At 39.0% G+C, this 17,325-nt stretch overlaps 1 protein-coding gene across 6 annotated transcripts in view; it reads right to left on the bottom strand.

Moving 5' to 3' along the window:
- Nucleotides 1-17,325, bottom strand: part of Rhot1 (ras homolog family member T1) — a 74,146-nt gene that overhangs the window by 11,566 nt on the left and 45,255 nt on the right. For 2 of the 6 annotated variants that reach the window (XM_028866954.2, XM_028866956.2), the window contains exons 12-20: nucleotides 13,812-13,896; nucleotides 12,944-13,089; nucleotides 11,192-11,292; nucleotides 9,437-9,567; nucleotides 8,658-8,741; nucleotides 6,378-6,497; nucleotides 5,206-5,408; nucleotides 4,189-4,284; nucleotides 2,497-2,619 (exon numbers count right to left, since the gene is read on the bottom strand). In XM_028866954.2, coding sequence (XP_028722787.1) covers nucleotides 2,497-2,619; nucleotides 4,189-4,284; nucleotides 5,206-5,408; nucleotides 6,378-6,497; nucleotides 8,658-8,741; nucleotides 9,437-9,567; nucleotides 11,192-11,292; nucleotides 12,944-13,089; nucleotides 13,812-13,896 — 1,089 coding nt within the window. The remainder of the gene's footprint in view (nucleotides 1-2,496; nucleotides 2,620-4,188; nucleotides 4,285-5,205; nucleotides 5,409-6,377; nucleotides 6,498-8,657; nucleotides 8,742-9,436; nucleotides 9,568-11,191; nucleotides 11,293-12,943; nucleotides 13,090-13,811; nucleotides 13,897-17,325) is intronic. The other 4 variants (XM_028866955.2, XM_028866959.2, XM_028866960.2 and 1 more) reach the window with 3 other exon arrangements.

Below are 17,325 nucleotides of genomic sequence, written 5' to 3'. Positions count from 1 at the left end.
TTAATGATGTAAAGATGTGTTACATTTGTTTCACCTTGCCTGCCTAAGGCACCTGATTGGTCTAATAAAACACTGACTGGCCAAAAGCTAGGCAGAGGAGGGATAGGTGGGGCTAGCAGGCAGAGAATAAGTAGAAGGAATCCAGAGAGAGAAGGAAGAAGAGAATGATGGAGAAAGAGAGGGACATGCCTGGGGCCAGAAGCCAGGCAGTCACCAGCCAGCCAGCCAGCCATGGAGACAGCAAGACAGCAGGAAAGTAAGATAAGAAAGGAAAGAAAGGAAAGAAAGAAAGAGAAGAGAAGAGAAGAGAAGAGAAGAAAAGAAAAGAAAAGAAAAGAAAAGAAAAGAAAAGAAAAGAAAAGAAAAGAAAGGGAAAAAGCTCCAAGGCAAAACATAGATAAAGAGAAACAGATTACAGGTGTATGCCCCCACACATGGCTCAAGAATATGTTTTTCACTAGTTGAATTTTACATCTATCATTGACAGAGTTCGTTATGGCTAGTTCACTTCTCTCTCTTTTCAATCTCTGAGTAGTCAATATTATTTATCAGTATCTTAAAAACTAAAACATATCTAATCTATGCAATTCACAAATAACAAAATGAGTTATATAATAGACAAATTATAAAAAAAAAACATTAGAAAGGAAGGAACATTTGCCTTAATAGTACTTCATATGAAGAAAAGATCCAATTTCAATTAACCCCGAGTTAATAAATATGTCAACAGTGGGATGGGCTGATAAAAGCTTTAGTCATACACTAGTCAGGTGCTGAACATGTGCAGAACATGGCTGCTCTCCGTTCTGGGCAGTCAGACAACACCTGGAGCATTGTTAGCCACTCTTGCTGACACCTGCTGATGACAATCAGGAATGATGAGGCCACTAAAAGCACCTAATTTAAGTGAAAGCTAAAAGAGAATGGGGTGTTCTACATGGAGAAGAGAAAACAAGGGAGACATAATGGTCATACTCCAATCTGAAGGATTGCTATGTTGATGAGGGAGAGTGGTTGTATGCTGCTCAAAAGAGCAGAACTTAAACTCACAGAGAGAAAGCTACAGGAAAAATATTTTAGCTAAAAAATTCAAAGCAAAAGCAAAGTCTCTCTCCGAAAAAGAAAGCCATAAGCAAATAGCTACCTCTCAGGAAGGCATGCAGGGAAGCATTCTCATGGGATTAGTCAGATGCATTCCAGAATCTTCCAACTCTTAAGATTCCCAACACCAGAGCTCCTAGGTTTGTTTGGTTTGAACTAGCCTTGCATTTCTGTCTGTCACCATGGTGGAGTCTGGTTACTCTTTTACAAGATGCTCTCAAAGGACAGAGGCAGAGCAAGGTAATTAATCCCTTCAAAGCAGAGCCTTCAGGGGCTACATTCTTATTTTGGAGCTGCTAGTGCTCAAAGCTTCACTGAAACACTTAAAGAATGCCTTCAAAACTAGCTTCCAACTCCAGGAGAACAGTGAGCATTTTACAGGCTCAGCTACTATGCTGGTGGTGACAATATACCATGATTATTTGATCCAGCCAGAGTCTAGCCAGAATATAGATGTGGCTAGAGTATTCAAGGAAGGAACAATTAGCTAGACCATCTTAAACCAAATCTGTATTTAGCTTGACCATCTGTTTAATCAAGCCTGGCTCTTAATGATATTTACATGACTTCAAAAAACAAATTCATCCTTAGATAGATACAAACTAACATTACATAGGGCTTTTAAATTTAAAAAAAAAAAAAAAATCACTGATTTACAAAAGGGTAGCATGACCAGAATGAAAATAAAGTTCATTGCTTTGAGAGAATGAATTCATCACTTTTCCCCTTTCATTTATAAAAGGATATATTACTTTATAGGGCTATGTCATAGTTCAGCTTACTTTAAATGACTTCAATAAGTGATCTGCCTGTTTGGAGTAAACAAGGCTAACAAACCTGGGGGAGGGGATTCAGAATCTAGCAGATAGCTCTTTTTTTCTTTTTCCATATTCCTTAAAGTCTTTAAAGCTGATTATTACTCTTGTTTCCAGAAGCCATGCTCTTTCAAATAAACATTCCCCCAAAAGGAATACTGGAGTTATACATGGTTTCAAGAAGAGAGAATCTGGTTCATATTAGTATGGTATGCATACAATATATCATAGGAACACAAACTAAGTACAGTACAATGTTTCTGATTTTAGATTGACATGTCTTTTCTTTACTATAAAAGTCCTCCTAGTCTACAACTCACACCTAAAAGATCTATGTACATATTATCTCCTAAAATGGAACAACTAACTTTCCTAGTGAAAAAGAACTATTAATTAAAAACCATTATTAATGATGATTACCAAACTAAACATTGTCACCACATTGAGACTTTCAGTGGGAGTTAGTAGGGGTCAGTTGACTTGTTGCCTTTCTAGTGAGTAGCTGTATAATAAATAGTTATCCACTTTTTCTTTTGTATTTTAACAGAATGCCTGGTACCCAGTAAATAAAGTTAAGAACCTGTTAAGAACTGCAGTGAAGATTTTGTTCTTTACAGATTGCAGCAAGTCTGAGTTGAGGAAGTTCTGACAGATGCAAAATGTACACCTGTTGCAGGTGCACATACAGCGTAACCGGGCATGGCTGTGAAAACACACAGAAGGACAGGGTTGAGTTCTTTCTTATAAATATGGCACGAGTCGAGTGTGCCAACTTAAAAAAAAGAAAGACTTAGGCATATGCAACACTCTTTGTAGAAAGGAAAAGGACAGTGTGGGGCATGCTAAAGTTGTGCAGAATTCCACATTTGCTGAAAACATAGTAAGTAGTAATAGTTCTTCCTCCCTCCCTATAGAAAATCTAGGGAATATTAGCTAACACTTTAAAAAAATGTTGGAGAGGGGAATGGAATCATTATTAGATGAGTTTTAGTGGAATAAATATGCACAGCAATAGATGGCACCCTCATCTAAATTAATAAAAATGAAACTTGAGTAAGCCATAGCGCCAACTGAAAGAACAAGGTTTGCTAGCACTGAATAACCACTCCCTTCTTTTCCTCCTCCCTCAGCATACACACATGCTTGAAAACCAGGAAGGAGAAGAGTCACAAATACACAAAGTCAACAGACAAGTAGATTCAACCCTGAGAAGATATGAACAACATCGTCTTTAATTCACCAAGCACCCTGGCTCCCAAAGGAAATCAGAGTGCTTCATCAATTTGTACTACAAGAAATACAGAGTTAATTTCAGCTACAAAACACAGCAGCTATAAGTATGATGGATGAGACTCTGGTAAGGATGTAAAAACTAGTGAGCCAATTGAATCTGTTATGAAATTGAAGGGCTTTCTGACTCCTTTCTGGTTGAGTCAAGTGTCACTGGTTAGCACAGGCACATGGGGTGACCCATTTCACCTAAGCCCTGACTACAATGCAGGAACTACCAATGACTGCTCAGTGGTCAGACAAACAAAGTAACCCATGAGGTACTGACTGGGAAGAGCACCATCTGATGAATTAATGTCATCACTTCCTGTGACATGTGATCATTTTTCGAGGCTTCTCAGTCAAAGGACTGGCCTAATCTGCCTTGGCTTAGCTTGTGAGAGCTGATGAGATCACAGTGCACAGTGGCGTGGCTGTGGGCATTAGCAGCATCCCAACAGTGCCTAATTCTCAATATGAAGAAAAACAAGAATTTTGAGAATCAATGCTTAAGTATTTCTTTTTAAAACCTGGCTTGTGATGAGGAATTACATCACTGCTACCAAGACACTGCCAGCTGTCATACTGGAATCCATCTGTGATTTATAAACTGAATCTGACTTCCACATCCACAAGGCTCCACCCACCAAAAAGGAGAGATGCAAAGTATGCTGAGCAACAGGGAGATGCTTCATGAGAAGTAGTTTGGTATCAATTACATAAGAAGTATCTATGTATGTACATTTATCATATATACACACACACGAGTTAGCATAAAGTGCTGTAGAGACGCAGCTCTAGTCACACTTGCAGTTTCCTATGTGGCTGAAGAGGTACACTGATGTAACAGAGACGGCACTCTACGTTACAGCTAGGCAGTGAGTCTGACCAAGCAGTGCGTTTCTAGATAGTTCTAAATACTAACAGCAAGGAAGGAGATCTGGCCACCCTATAAGAAAATGTAAACAAAATCCCACAGAATCATAAAGAAAAAGTAACTTACAAAGCAGTTTTTAGAAAGACCCAGATTTTTCTCAAATTCTCTATTCTATCAGTGCTGCCCATGTCTCGGGAGAGGCTGCCTCTGTAATGATCCTCTCTGTAGATAACATACATGAGAGTTTTAAAGCAAAGGTAAAACAGAAATAAGGTTTTTTAAATCTTATATTAAGACCTTTTGGAAGCTTCAGTCTTTGTTTACAACAATGTTTAATTATTACTGCTGTATTTGAGTATTGTACTGATTATACTTTATTCTAGTTTTCATGAAAAAAGAATAATAAACAGAATATGCTCTAAAGTCCTGAGAAACGCACTGCCTGAAAAGCTGTTTTGTTACAAAACAGAATTTATACAAATATACTACTTGAGTAGGATGTCATTAAGATCATGCAATTTTAAGGCAGTTAGTGAACTATGAAGATAACCATAGTTATACGCTTGTACATATGCATGTATAGATATAATAAATGTACATAAAATGTGTGGCTATAATAATGCAAAATATTTACATAGTGGACATTCCATTTTTAACTTTTTACAGCACTTTAAAAAAGACAAATCCTGATTTCAAACATAAAATGTAAGTTCAATGTAAATTCTCAAAAGACTTTAGAATTCTTCACACACCAAAGGTCAATTAATCAACAGAAATATTTAAAAATGAAATTGTGTTCATGTGGAAATAAATGCCTTACAAGCATAAAGCAACAAGATGTCAACTCCATTTTATCATAGCAGGATTACTGTTCAATGTTGGGTAGCAGCTGTGCATTATTATACTATCCTGTTAGGACAGCTACAGCCTGCTCAAAAAACATACAAGTACTTTAGAAGCACTGTTTATATCATTTATGACACTCAAACCAAACTCGCAGTTGCTCAAATTTGTTCCTTCTCATTAAAAAGTTTCTTTCTGTTGCTGAACAATTGCTATGTGACAAAGATCCCCCATGGCTAATGGCATGCAATGTTACTGTGAACCATGCAACATAAAAATGAAGACCGAGCAAGTACTTACGGGTACATGGCCATTGTTGTCAACTTAACAAAGATATCCTTACTGGGTGCATCAGCAGTGTTGCAAGTGAAGGCTTGAGGTGGAGGCATTTTGTGTTTCCTGCAGAAATCAGTAGGTGAGATACTATGTTCTTGTTTAACTTCATGCAGGTCTGACTTTGCAGCTACAATTAAGCAGGGAATTCTGCTGTCCATAAAATGTTGCTATGGAATAAAAAAAAATGAAATCAAATATTGATGGCAAGTTCAAAAATTACTATCTAACCAAATATAAATGGAAACATTTCCCCAGACCGGCAAGGCAACGATAATTCCAAAGGGAGAAAACGAAGTGAGAAGCAAGTTTGGTAGCACAAGGTCAGTCTCCTGTTGTTATGCATGATTCAGGACCACTTTCCTGGGTAGGTAACAAAATAGACCTACCCTAATTCTCAAGAGTCATTGTCATGTTTAACATGTTCAAATATATACCTATTTTCTATACTGAAAAGTATCATTTTCTTTATATTGTCTCTAGACTTTTACCACATACATTTATATTTATACAGCTGTAGTTATGTTACACACAGCATTTAAAAATATAAGGTTGTATCATTTCTGCACTGTAGAATGAAGACTATTGTTTTTAGTGTTTGCATAATATTTCACAAGACATTTATCTTTTCTGGAAAACCATTATTCAACTGTTAGATATCTGGATTTTACCAAAGTTTTTGATATTAAAAACAATACTAGGATACTTTTGCACATACAGCTTTCTCCTTCCTGTGGACTCTTGTTGATATTCTCAAAGTGAACGATACGTTTGCAAACCTGTGGTTTATTCTCTTGCTCTGGCTGTTTTTCTTTGGGTAACTGGCAATATACATTTGCATTCCTAGTAGCCAAGAAGAACTTCTATTAATGCAAAAGTTCTCAATCAAGAATACACATCAAAGTCACACAGATAAAAACATGTTATTACCTATGACTGGGACTTTATTAGTGTAGAATGAAATGAGGATTTTTCAGGAATAGGGCACACAGATGTATATATTTAAAAAACCAACCAAACAACAACAAAAAAGCCCTCTGCAGTCTATTTTGTTGTACTCTTCTGACTGGGAAACACCACACCGCAGATCCTTACAACCATATATAAAGTTACAATTAGTCATGGGCATAAGAACAAACCTTAAAAATCCTGGCACAGTATTCAAAGGATCTGGGATTAGTGACATCATACACCAGGCATACAACATCACAAATGACCTCAGTCTCAGTTAGAAATTCCGACTCAGAGATATTGTGCAGCTTGTGAAAAGAAAAAGATAACAGGAAACTAAGAATCATAATATTGATATAAAAATGACTTGACAAATTTCAAACAAAACATTATGAAAGCATGCATAGCCCAAAACATGGAAAATTATTTACAAAGAACAACCTAAGAATATTAATAGTCAGTAATGTCTCCTCAGTACTAATATTTAACACTATATGAGACAAACAAGATTTAATAAGAAACTCACAAAACCCTTATCAGAAAGAGTAAAACATTATAACATCATAAAATTTGTAACACTTGTTCGATGTGATTATCTGAGAAACTATTTCCAAAAACAAAGCATGGATATATATATATATATATATATTTTTTCTTTTTGGTTTTTCGAGACAGGGTTTCTGTGTAGCCCTGATTGTTCTGGAACTCACTCTGTAGACCAGGCTGGCTTCGAATTCAGAGGTCCATCTGCCCCTGCCTCCTGCATGCTGGGATTAAAGGCATGGCCAACACTGTGGATGTTTTCTAATATTTGCTAGAAGCTCCCCATAGGAATCTAACTGGGTTAAAACTCTGTTTCGTCACAGTCTATTGTGAACCAAGTCTGAAACTGAAACCACAGCACCCAAAGAAAGCATATAACCTTTCTACTGTATTTCACCACTGTTTTTTCCCTCTTTTTATATAATTTTCTATACTCCTCCCTGATAAACATATAAACTTGATTCAATTATATAAAAACCACCAAGTACCAGCACTGATTTCTAGCCAATAACATTAGAATTTAAAATTAAATTTATTTTGAAGCAATTAGTTTTTTTTGTTTTTTTTTTTTTTTGGGGGGGGGGGTTGGTTGAGACAGGGTTTCTCTGTGTAGCTTTGCGCCTTTCCTGGAACTCACTTTGGAGACCAGGCTGGCTTCGAACTCACAGAGATCTGCCTGCCTCTGCCTCCCGAGTGCTGGGATTAAAGGCATGTACCACCACCGCCGCCCGGCTTAGTTTTTTATTTATTAGTATGGAAGGCACATACACATTGCATGTGTGAACATGTCAGAGAATAACTCTGTGAAGTTGGTTTTCTCCTCCCATCTTTTTTTTTTTTTTTTTGGTTTTTTGAGACAGGGTTTCTCTGTGTAGCTTTGCGCCTTTCCTGGAACTCACTTGGTAGCCCAGGCTGGCCTCGAACTCACAGAGATCTGCCTGCCTCTGCCTCCCAAGTGCTGGAATTAAAGGCGTGCGCCACCACCGCCCGGCTTCTCCTCCCATCTTTATGTAGATTCCAGGGATCAAATTTAGGCCATCAGGTTTTGTGGCAAGCACTGATGCCATCTCACCAACAATAACTTTATTAAAAAAAAAAAAAAAACACTCAGGAGGCAGAGAGGCAAGTGGATCTCTGTGAGCTTGAGGCCAGCCAAGGACACAAAATGAGACTCCATATCAAAAAAACCCAAACAAAACAAAAAACAAACAAGATTTATGTATTTGTGTGTATGTGTGTGTGTGGGGGGGTGAAGTGGGTGTGAACGTTTGTACATGTGCATGAGGGTGCCTGAAGAGACCAGAAGTGGGCACTGGATTCCCTAGAGCTGGAGTTACAGGTGGTCATGAACTTCTAGACGTAGGTGCTGGGAATCAAACTTGGATCCTCTTCAAGAGGAGTACATGGTCTAAACTGCTGAGTCATCTCTCTAGCAGATTTCTAAAATCAAAATGGCAGAATAAAAAGGGAAAATTTTGTTTTGTCTTCCTTTCTGAGTTTCTTTCTTTTTTAAAAAAAATTATATATTTTTATTGCTATTTTGCCTATATGCATGCCTGTGTGAGGGTGTTGGATCCTGGAGTTACAGACAGCTGTTACCTGCCATGTGGGTGCTGGGAATTGAACCCGGGTCCTCTGGGAGAGCAGCCAGTGCTCTTTAATTGTTGAGCCATCTCTTCTGCCTCCCATCTGAGTTTCTTATTATGGGGTAGCTAACATACAATTAAGTGCTAAATAGTTTTACCTTTATCTATACCCATGTAATCACCACACAGAATCAATGGAATTAACATTCCAATGAGTAAATCAAAATGAAAAGTATCACACACATTCTACATACAGCTATTAAATGAAAGCTAATTTGTTTCAGACCCATTTAAACATGTACCCAATACTTCAAGTCTTTGTATCCCAGAAAATCTTACCAACAAATATTTCTCTTGCCCATATACATAGACAGTGTTAATTGCATAATAGGACTTATGATCATCACGAATTTTCTTCTGTCTCTAAAAACAGAACCAAAAATCTCAATTAATAATAAATTATGAAAGTAATTTCATCAGTATATACCTTTGTCCATGTATGAGTGCATTAAAAACAAAAAGACATTCATCCCTCTCTGTATTGCTATTTATCAGTAAAAATGGGATATTGGCTTTGTATTTTTTAGTTCTAAGGGTCTTAGACAAAATGTGCATTTATTTTGCATAAAGTAAAAGCAGTAGCTGAAGAGGAAGTAAACAGCATAGATTCTGGAGCCATCTGCTGGCAATTCTCATAGTACACTCTAGTCTCACATGAGAACTCTAAGTAAACAGTATTCTTAGTCAAGGGAATAGTCAGGACTAAGCATCATCACTCCTTAGATATAGGAACTTCATGCCACTCTCTGTTAGGTGCTTTCATGTGTGCAGTCACTGAATCTTTGATTTTCTAAGACAGCTAACACCAGTGAGGCAAGAGAGATAGATCTTCAACAGAATTACTGTTGCTTTGTTTGTTAAAACAGACTCTCACTAAGCAGCTCAAAAATGGCCTGGAACTAGCTATGTATTCAAGGCTAGCCTAAGATTGTACAGCACTAATATAAGTAGACCATGACTTCTAATAATGACCTAAAAAGGATAATGCCCATAAAAACTTTTGTAAACTTATTATTATAAACATTTGTTAGAAGAAATTATATTCTGACAGTCCTCACCATTAGGTTTCTTCCAAGGAGGGCCTGAAGAACTCCGCTTTTCCCACAGCCTTTCACTCCAATTACATTACATCTGAACACATTTCTCTGAGTCTGTTTTTTCTGCAGGTCAATCTTTTTATCTCTTGTTACTAAAAAGAAAAACAAAAAACACAAACTTGTACCACTAAGACTCACTAAGCCTCTATTCAACCATCTATAAAATTAGGTATTGGTGCACCTTTTAGAAATGTTTGATTTACAAACAAACAATGCTGGGTGGTGGTGGTGGTGGTGGTGGTGGTGGTGGTGGTGGTGGTGGTGTGGTGGTGGTGGTGGTGCAAGCCTTTAATCCCACCAGATCTCTTGGAGGCCCTGGTCTACAGAGTGAGTTCCAGGACAGCCAGGGCTACACAGAGAAACCTAGTCAAAAAGCAACAAAAGAAAACAAACCCAAGCCCTACAATCAGTACAATAAAGCACCATATTCCTTTCTTTGGAAGTAGGGTAGGGTGGAGAGAGTTTGAGGCAGGATTCCTTGTCACCTAGACTGGCCTCCAGCTCTACTTGCTGAGGATGACCTCCCCCTCATTTTTATCACTGGAGCACTACTGAATAGAAAGAAGCAAAAGTACTCTATCCCCTTTGATAAATAATAAAAGAAATTGCCAAATTATGAGCAAAACAAATACAGACACAGAATAAGATGAGCATATCTCCACTCTTTGTAATATTTGAGTTTGTTTTTTCTTTTTCAGCCTCCTAATGACTTTGTTCGTATTTCTGATTCCCTTTTAAACATTTATATTAGTATATATTAGTTATTATAGTAATGGTTTATTTGCACACATGTATATAGTACACGGTGATGATATTCACCCTCCTGTTACCCTCTCACTTCTTCCCCACTCCTGCTAACCCTTCTCCTTTCCAACCAGTCTCTCATGTCTTTGTTTAATTGATTTTTGTTTCATGTGTGTTGGTGTTCTGCCTGCACGTATGTCTGTGTGAGGGTGTTGGGTCCCCTGGAATTAGAATTACAGACAGTTGTGAGCTGCCATGTAGGTGCTGGGAATTGAAGTCAGGTCCTCTAGAATAGTAGTTCTCTCAACCACTGAGCCATGTCTCCAGCCGCATTTTCATGTTTTTGGTTTTGGTTTTTTTTTTTATGACTCATTAGTGTTGCTTACAGGGATTGGCATCTCACCACTTACCAGTGGCTACACCACTGAAGAAAATGTCTTCTTCCCTCAGCAACTATTAACTACCTACACATCCTTAGAGAGGGGGGAGGTCTTGAAAGGCCCCAAGGGCTTAAAAAATTATTTATGTGTAATGAGTGCTTTGCCTACATATATGTATGTGTGTGCCTGGTGTCCATGGAGGTCACAAAAGAATGCTGGATCCCCAGGAACAGTTACAGATGGCTGTGAGGCACCTTGGGGGTGCTGAGGACCCAACCAGGGTCCTCTGCAAGAAAAGTCAGAGCTGTTTACCACTGATCATCTGCCCAGGTCCCTCTTTTTGTATTGAGAGAAGGGTCTCATATAGCGTAAGCTAGCCTCAAACTGGATTTGTAGCTGACAATGACCTTGAACTCGTGCTGGTATTCCAGGTATGCACCACCATTCCCAGTTTGTGCAGCTCTAGGGATAAGACCCTCATGCACACTAGGCAAGCACTCTACCAACTGAGCTACACTCCCTTCCCCTAAACTGGAGTAAAAAAAAAAAAAAAATCATAGTCATGAGCTGAATGGCATCCATATATGCTTACCTGTAATGGCTGAAGCTTGAGATTCTTGTTCCGTCAGTATGGAATAGCCTAGATAGCCCAAATACTCCAGGCAACGCTGTACATCTAAGTAGGTTGTGAGCCTAAAACCAGGAAGTTTACAAGGCTTATGTCCTAAATGAACATTCATAAAAAAAAAATTCCAATAACTCGAAAAAAATTACCCACTGTTAGGTTTCAGATAATACTTGTCAGGCTGCTCTACTGTCTTATGTGCCCAACTATGACTCTGTGTGCATGTGTATGTATGTACATTAGTGTAAAAGTGCATGTGTGCAGGCCAGAGGACAATCTTCCGTACTGTTCCTCGGGAGCTGTCCACCTTATTTTTTGAAACAGTCTTTCACTACTCTGGAACTCTACAAGAAAACTAAACTGAAGGCCAGTTGAGGTTCAGGAACCAGTCTGGCTGCCTCCACCTTCCCTGAGGGGAAGAAAAGGACATGCCCTATCTGTACCTTAAAATAAACTTAGGTCCTTCTAGGAACTTTACCAACTGAGCTATGTCCCTAGCCTCTCCAACAATAACTTTTCCTACACTGCCATTCCTGTAGGAAAACTGTAGGAAAATACAGAATAAGGGTGAATTCCACCTGCCAGAGAAAACAAGCCTGTGCAATGAGCTGATGCACAGACAGAGGCTGGTATAACCTATAGCATGGATAGATAGACAGATATATTATCTGCTTCCCAGGCTAACATACTGTCCTGCACACAGTGACCAGACAAAAACTAAGCAGATATGAAAAGGTTTGACAGAAAAGTAAAAAATACCTCCTGAGAGTACCCGAATTTGGTGCTTCCTATGTACTTGGGGGATGGAAATTTGGGATGTAGCTCAGTTGGTAGAATCCTTAGTTTGATCCCTAGCAGCACATAAAACGAGCATGAAATCCCAGTTATTTATGAGGTAAAGGCAGGAGGATTGAGTTCAGGTCAATCTCAGCTACATAGTAAGTTCCAGGCCAGCTTAGGATAGGTAAGACCTGGACTTGGAAAAGGAGATAGGGCTGGAGAGATGGCTCAGCTGTTAAAGGCTAGGCTTGCAATTAAGAAAAAAAGTACAAAAGGAAGGCAGTGAGAGGAAAAGAGGGAGAGGGGGAGAGGGGGAGAGGGGAAAGAAGGAAGGGAGAGAGACAAAGAGATGGGGAAAGTGGTGGTGCAGAGAAGAGGGAAAGAGAGAGAGAGGATGTTGAAAAGTCTGCCTCAGGTGCCCTTCCTTGAGGTGGAGCCTGGTTTTCCTCAACACATCTACCTCCTCTATAGAAAGAAGTAGTTTTTCTCAGCAATGCTAAAGTAATGATGACATCTTGTAAGAACAGAGAATTCCCTAATGCTCTTGGCACAGTGCCAACTGAGTAGATTTTTAGACATATCCTCATTAACTTTTATAGAGAATTAATTAAAAATCATTTAAAACACAGAATGCCAACTCCAGTGCTTCTCCCCATTTGCTGAAATAGCAGCTCCAATTTTCTTATCAAACAAAAAGTACAAAATTTAGTTTCATTTCGATATAATGCTATTATTTCCTACAACATCATGAGAAGAAAACAGTCCCTTCTTGAAAACCTTACGAAACCTCCATGGCTCATCTCCCAAGACATGCTGCTTACAGGAAACTAGGAAGGAAGGATTTCTCAAACTTAACAGACATACAAAATGACAAGTCAACACCACCATAATGGAAAAGGAATTGTGACTACAGAGCAAAGAGGTGAGCTCGATACTCACGTCCACTGGGAAAGGAATCCCTGGTAGGTTATCCAGCCTCTTTCATTTGTGCAGACTGTGTTATTTACATCTGGTCCCCAAGGTATGTAAGGGAAAACTTTGAATAAATCTTTAAGTTCATCAGGTGACAAAGCACAGTCTCTGTCCTGAGGACACATAAGGCAGTAACATAACATTCAGAGCCTGAGAGAAAAATCTCCAAACAAGCTACCTAGTCTAGTAAAGCTATGCTTTGAGAACGCTTGCCAGGCATGGTGCAACACACCTTTGATCCCAGCACTTGGGAGGCAGAGGCAGGTGGATCTTTGTAAGTTCAAGGCCAGCCTGGTCTACAGGGTGAGTTCCAGGACAGCCAGGGATGCACAGAAAAATTGTCTTAAAATAAAATAAGAACTTTTTTGTGTTTTTGTTTGTTTTTCGAGACAGTGCTGGGATTAAAAGTATGTGCTACTACCATCTGACCCAAAATAAGAACTTTTATATATTTTATCAAGACAGTTCCTTGAGCTGGGCAGTGGTGGCATACACTTTTAATCCCAGCACTCAAGAGGCAAGATCTTTGTGATTTCAAGGCCAGCTTGGTCTACAGAGTAAGTTCCAGGAGAGTCAAGGCTGTTATACAGAGAAACCCTGTCTCAAAAAAAACCCAAACAATCAAACAAAAAAGACATTTCCTCACATTATGAAACAGTCTACTGGAAAACTAGACTTTTTCATTCTAAAAATATAAAATCACTAATTAAAAAATTAAAAAGCTTAAAGTTTGGATGACATATCATAAACACTGGGCAGCTCAAAGAATAAAGGAAAATCACCCATACAAAAATATTTGACTATGTACTTTAGAAAACTGCAGGCAAAAGCTTACCAAATCATGTTTGTCAAAGGTGCTTTGGAGAAACAAATATGCGTGATGATTTAATTCAGTAGTACAATCAGGAGGTATTTTTAGCCTGTTGATGAAAAAAATTAAGAATAAATCATTACTCAAATATTAAAATTTAATCTCAGAAATAAATAAAAAGATTGAAATTAGTATTTTTGTGGGATAATACCATGAACAAAGAAATCTCCAAAGTCATATAGAAATTCTCAGGGAAAAGTCTCTGGGGTCGTTATGGCATTCCTCAGAAGAATTATTAATAATGTTCATTCCAAAGAGACATGTGTATATTTTTCCTAAATATTATTAGGGCAGATTGAAATAACAACTTTACAAATTCTGATTATAGGATAGAATGTGGCTCAAGTGGTAGACACTTGTCTATGCACAAAGCCCTCAGCTTGATTCCCAGAACAACATAAACTGGGGGTAATAGCATATGTCTATAATCCAAGCACTCAAGAGGTGGAGGCAAGAAGATCTAGCATTCAAGGGAAAATCAGCCAGCCTGTACATCAGACCCAGTCTCAAAAAACAAAAGCAAAAACATTTTTAAAATAACTTATTCTTATTTTATGTATATTGGTGTTTTGCCTGCATGTATGACTATGTGAGGGTGTCAGATCCTAGAGTTACATACAGACAGTTGTTAGCTGCTACATGGGGGCCGGGAATTGAATCCCAGGCCTCTGGAAGAACAGTTAGTGCTCTTAATCGCTGAGCCATCTCTCCAGCCCCCAACAAAAGAAAATATAAAAAGGAGCCACGAGTTGACTTAGAAGCTAAAAACACTTGCTGAGCAAGACTGACAACCGAAATCTGAATCCATGATAACCATTTTTAAAAAAACAGGGGCCAACCAGGTAGTGATCGTCTTTGGTCCCAGCACTCAAGGGGCAGAGGCAGGTGAACCTCTAAGTTTGAGGCCAGCCTGGTCTACAGAGCAAGTTCCAGGACAGCCAGAGCTACAGAGAAATCCTGTTTTGAAAACAGCCAGGCGGTGGTGGCGCACACCTTTGATCCCAGCACTCTGGAGGCAGAGGCAGGTGGATCTCTGTGAGTTCGAGGCCAGTCTGGTCTACAGAGTGAGTTCCAGGACAGGTGCCAAAGCTACACAAAGAAACCCTGTCTTGGGGGAAAAAAAAAAAAAAAAAACCAACAAAAAGGAAAACAACAACAACAAAACAGGGGCCAAAAGATCTGTAATCCCCTGCTCACCCTAACTAACTAACTAACTAACCAACCAATTAAATAAATAAATGTACTAAAAAAAACAAAAAATATGTTTTAATTAAAAAAAAGTAGATGGCAAACACCAACACCTAAAGTTGTTCCCTGATCTCCAAACATGTAGCATGGCACACACCTGCCATCATACATAAACATATACACACATATAATCCAATGCACACATATGACACACACACAAATAAATGACTATTAAAGGTAGAGCTGGGGAGACATCTCAGTCAGTAAATGCTTGTCATAAAAACATGAGCACCTCAGCTCCATGCCCAGCACACAGATAAAAAGACAGTTGTTTTTGTTTCCTTTGTGTAGCCTTGGCTGTCCTGGAACTAGCTCTTATAGACCAGGCTGGCCTTGAACTCACAGAGATCCACTTGCCTCTGCCTCCCAAACACTGGAATTAAAGGCGTGTGTCACTACGACTGGCAGATTTTATACTTTCATTATTGAATTCTTACCCTATTATATATAAACAAATGTACAGGTGGGTACAATATAATATGCAGAAAGAAGAACAAGAAATGGTCAGTATTAGGAGATGAGGAAGGACTGAGTGTAGGTAATGAACATAAAGGTTTTCTAGTTCTAAGTCTTCATGAATTTTTAATTTTTTAGTAGTAGATTTTACACACACACACACACATACACACACATACACACACACACACACACACACGTAATTTTTTTATTTTTCCCAGACAGAGTTTCTCTGTGTAACAGCCCTGGCTGTCCTGGAACTTGATTTGTAGACCAGGTTGGCCTTGAACTCACAGAGATCCACCTGCCTCTGCCTCCTGAGTGCTGGGTTTAAAGGCATGTGCCACCATTGTCAGGCATGTAGGTTAAATATTTATACATTTATAACAGTATGCTCAGGGCTGGAGAGGTGGCTAAGCAGTTAAAAGCACTTGACTGCTCTTCCAGAGGTCCTGAGTTCAATTCCCAGCAACCACATAGTAGCTCACAACCATCTGTAATCGGATCTGATTTCCTCTTCTGGTATGGATGAAAACAAAGCACTCATATACATAAAATACATGAATAAATAAATCTTTAAAAAAATATATAAATTCTCCTGTGAGGCAGTGGTGATCCATTCCTTTAATCCCAGTACTCAGGAGGCAGAGGCAGTCGGATCTCTGAGTTCAAGGCAAGCCTGATCTACAGAGTGAGTTCCATGACAGTCAAGGCTACACAGAGAAACCTTGTGTCAAAAAACCAAACCAAACAAAGAAAAAAAAATTATATTCAATGGTGTAAATCACAACTAAGGGCTTAATATTAATGGCAACATTGTAACGAGTTGAAATAATAACAGAGACAGTATTTAACAAATGTCAAGTGCAATCAATGAGTTAGGTGCTAGAAAGACAAAAACAAAACATCCTACTGTAGAATTTTTAAAAATTATTTTTGTTTATTTACTGCTTTGGGCTTTTAAATTTGTTCATTTGTTTTTGAGACAGGATGTCATAATTAACACAAGGCTGGCCTGGAACTACACAGATCAAATGACTGTGGGCTCTGTGAAGGGACACTAGCTCACTCCAGCACGTGGCTTTGGCAGCCTTGCCCTTCTCCCATTCCCTCAACCTCACTAAAAACCACGAGATTACATTGCTAAAGCTGGCCACCAAGGTCCTTCTATCCTCCACTTCCTCCTCCTGAGGCCGACTACCAAGGTCCAGCTCAAAGTACTGAAGCCCAATCCGAAGCCCCCTTTGGCTCACCTCATTAGCATGCCCAATTAAAATTAGATACTCCGTCCTAACATGGGTTTTCCCCTGTACCTTTATAAACCACCATTTTCCTATGTGCCATGTCTGCCTCCTCTATCCAGAGGCAGTCCTGTGTCCTCTGAGACAAATACCCCAGTCTCTTTTCCCTTCTCTTCCCCTTCCCCCTCTTCCTCCATCTCCTGTCTTTGTCTCTTACCTCTGCTCTTTTTCCCAAGGGGGCAAATAAATCTTTATGCTGAGAACTTGGTGGTAGGGGTGCTGAGCTGATACTTTTCCTTTCTTTCCGAACACTGTCTCAGACTCCCAAGTGCTGGGATGAAAGGAGTGAACCACCAAGCCTAACTAATTTCTATTTTCAGGTGTGCTGGCTGGTTTATGACAACTTGACACAATAGAGTTATTGGAGATGAGGGAGCCTCAATTGAGAAAATGCTTCCATAAGATGAGGTGTAGGCAAGACTGTAGGGAATTTTCTTAATTAGGGATTGATGGGGGAAGGCCCAGTCCATCGT

This window comes from Peromyscus leucopus, chromosome 8b, assembly GCF_004664715.2.
Source record: "Peromyscus leucopus breed LL Stock chromosome 8b, UCI_PerLeu_2.1, whole genome shotgun sequence".
Taxonomy (NCBI): Eukaryota; Metazoa; Chordata; class Mammalia; order Rodentia; family Cricetidae; genus Peromyscus; species Peromyscus leucopus.
Note: the sequence above shows the minus strand (reverse complement) of the source record. Positions and strands in the feature narration are given on the sequence as shown.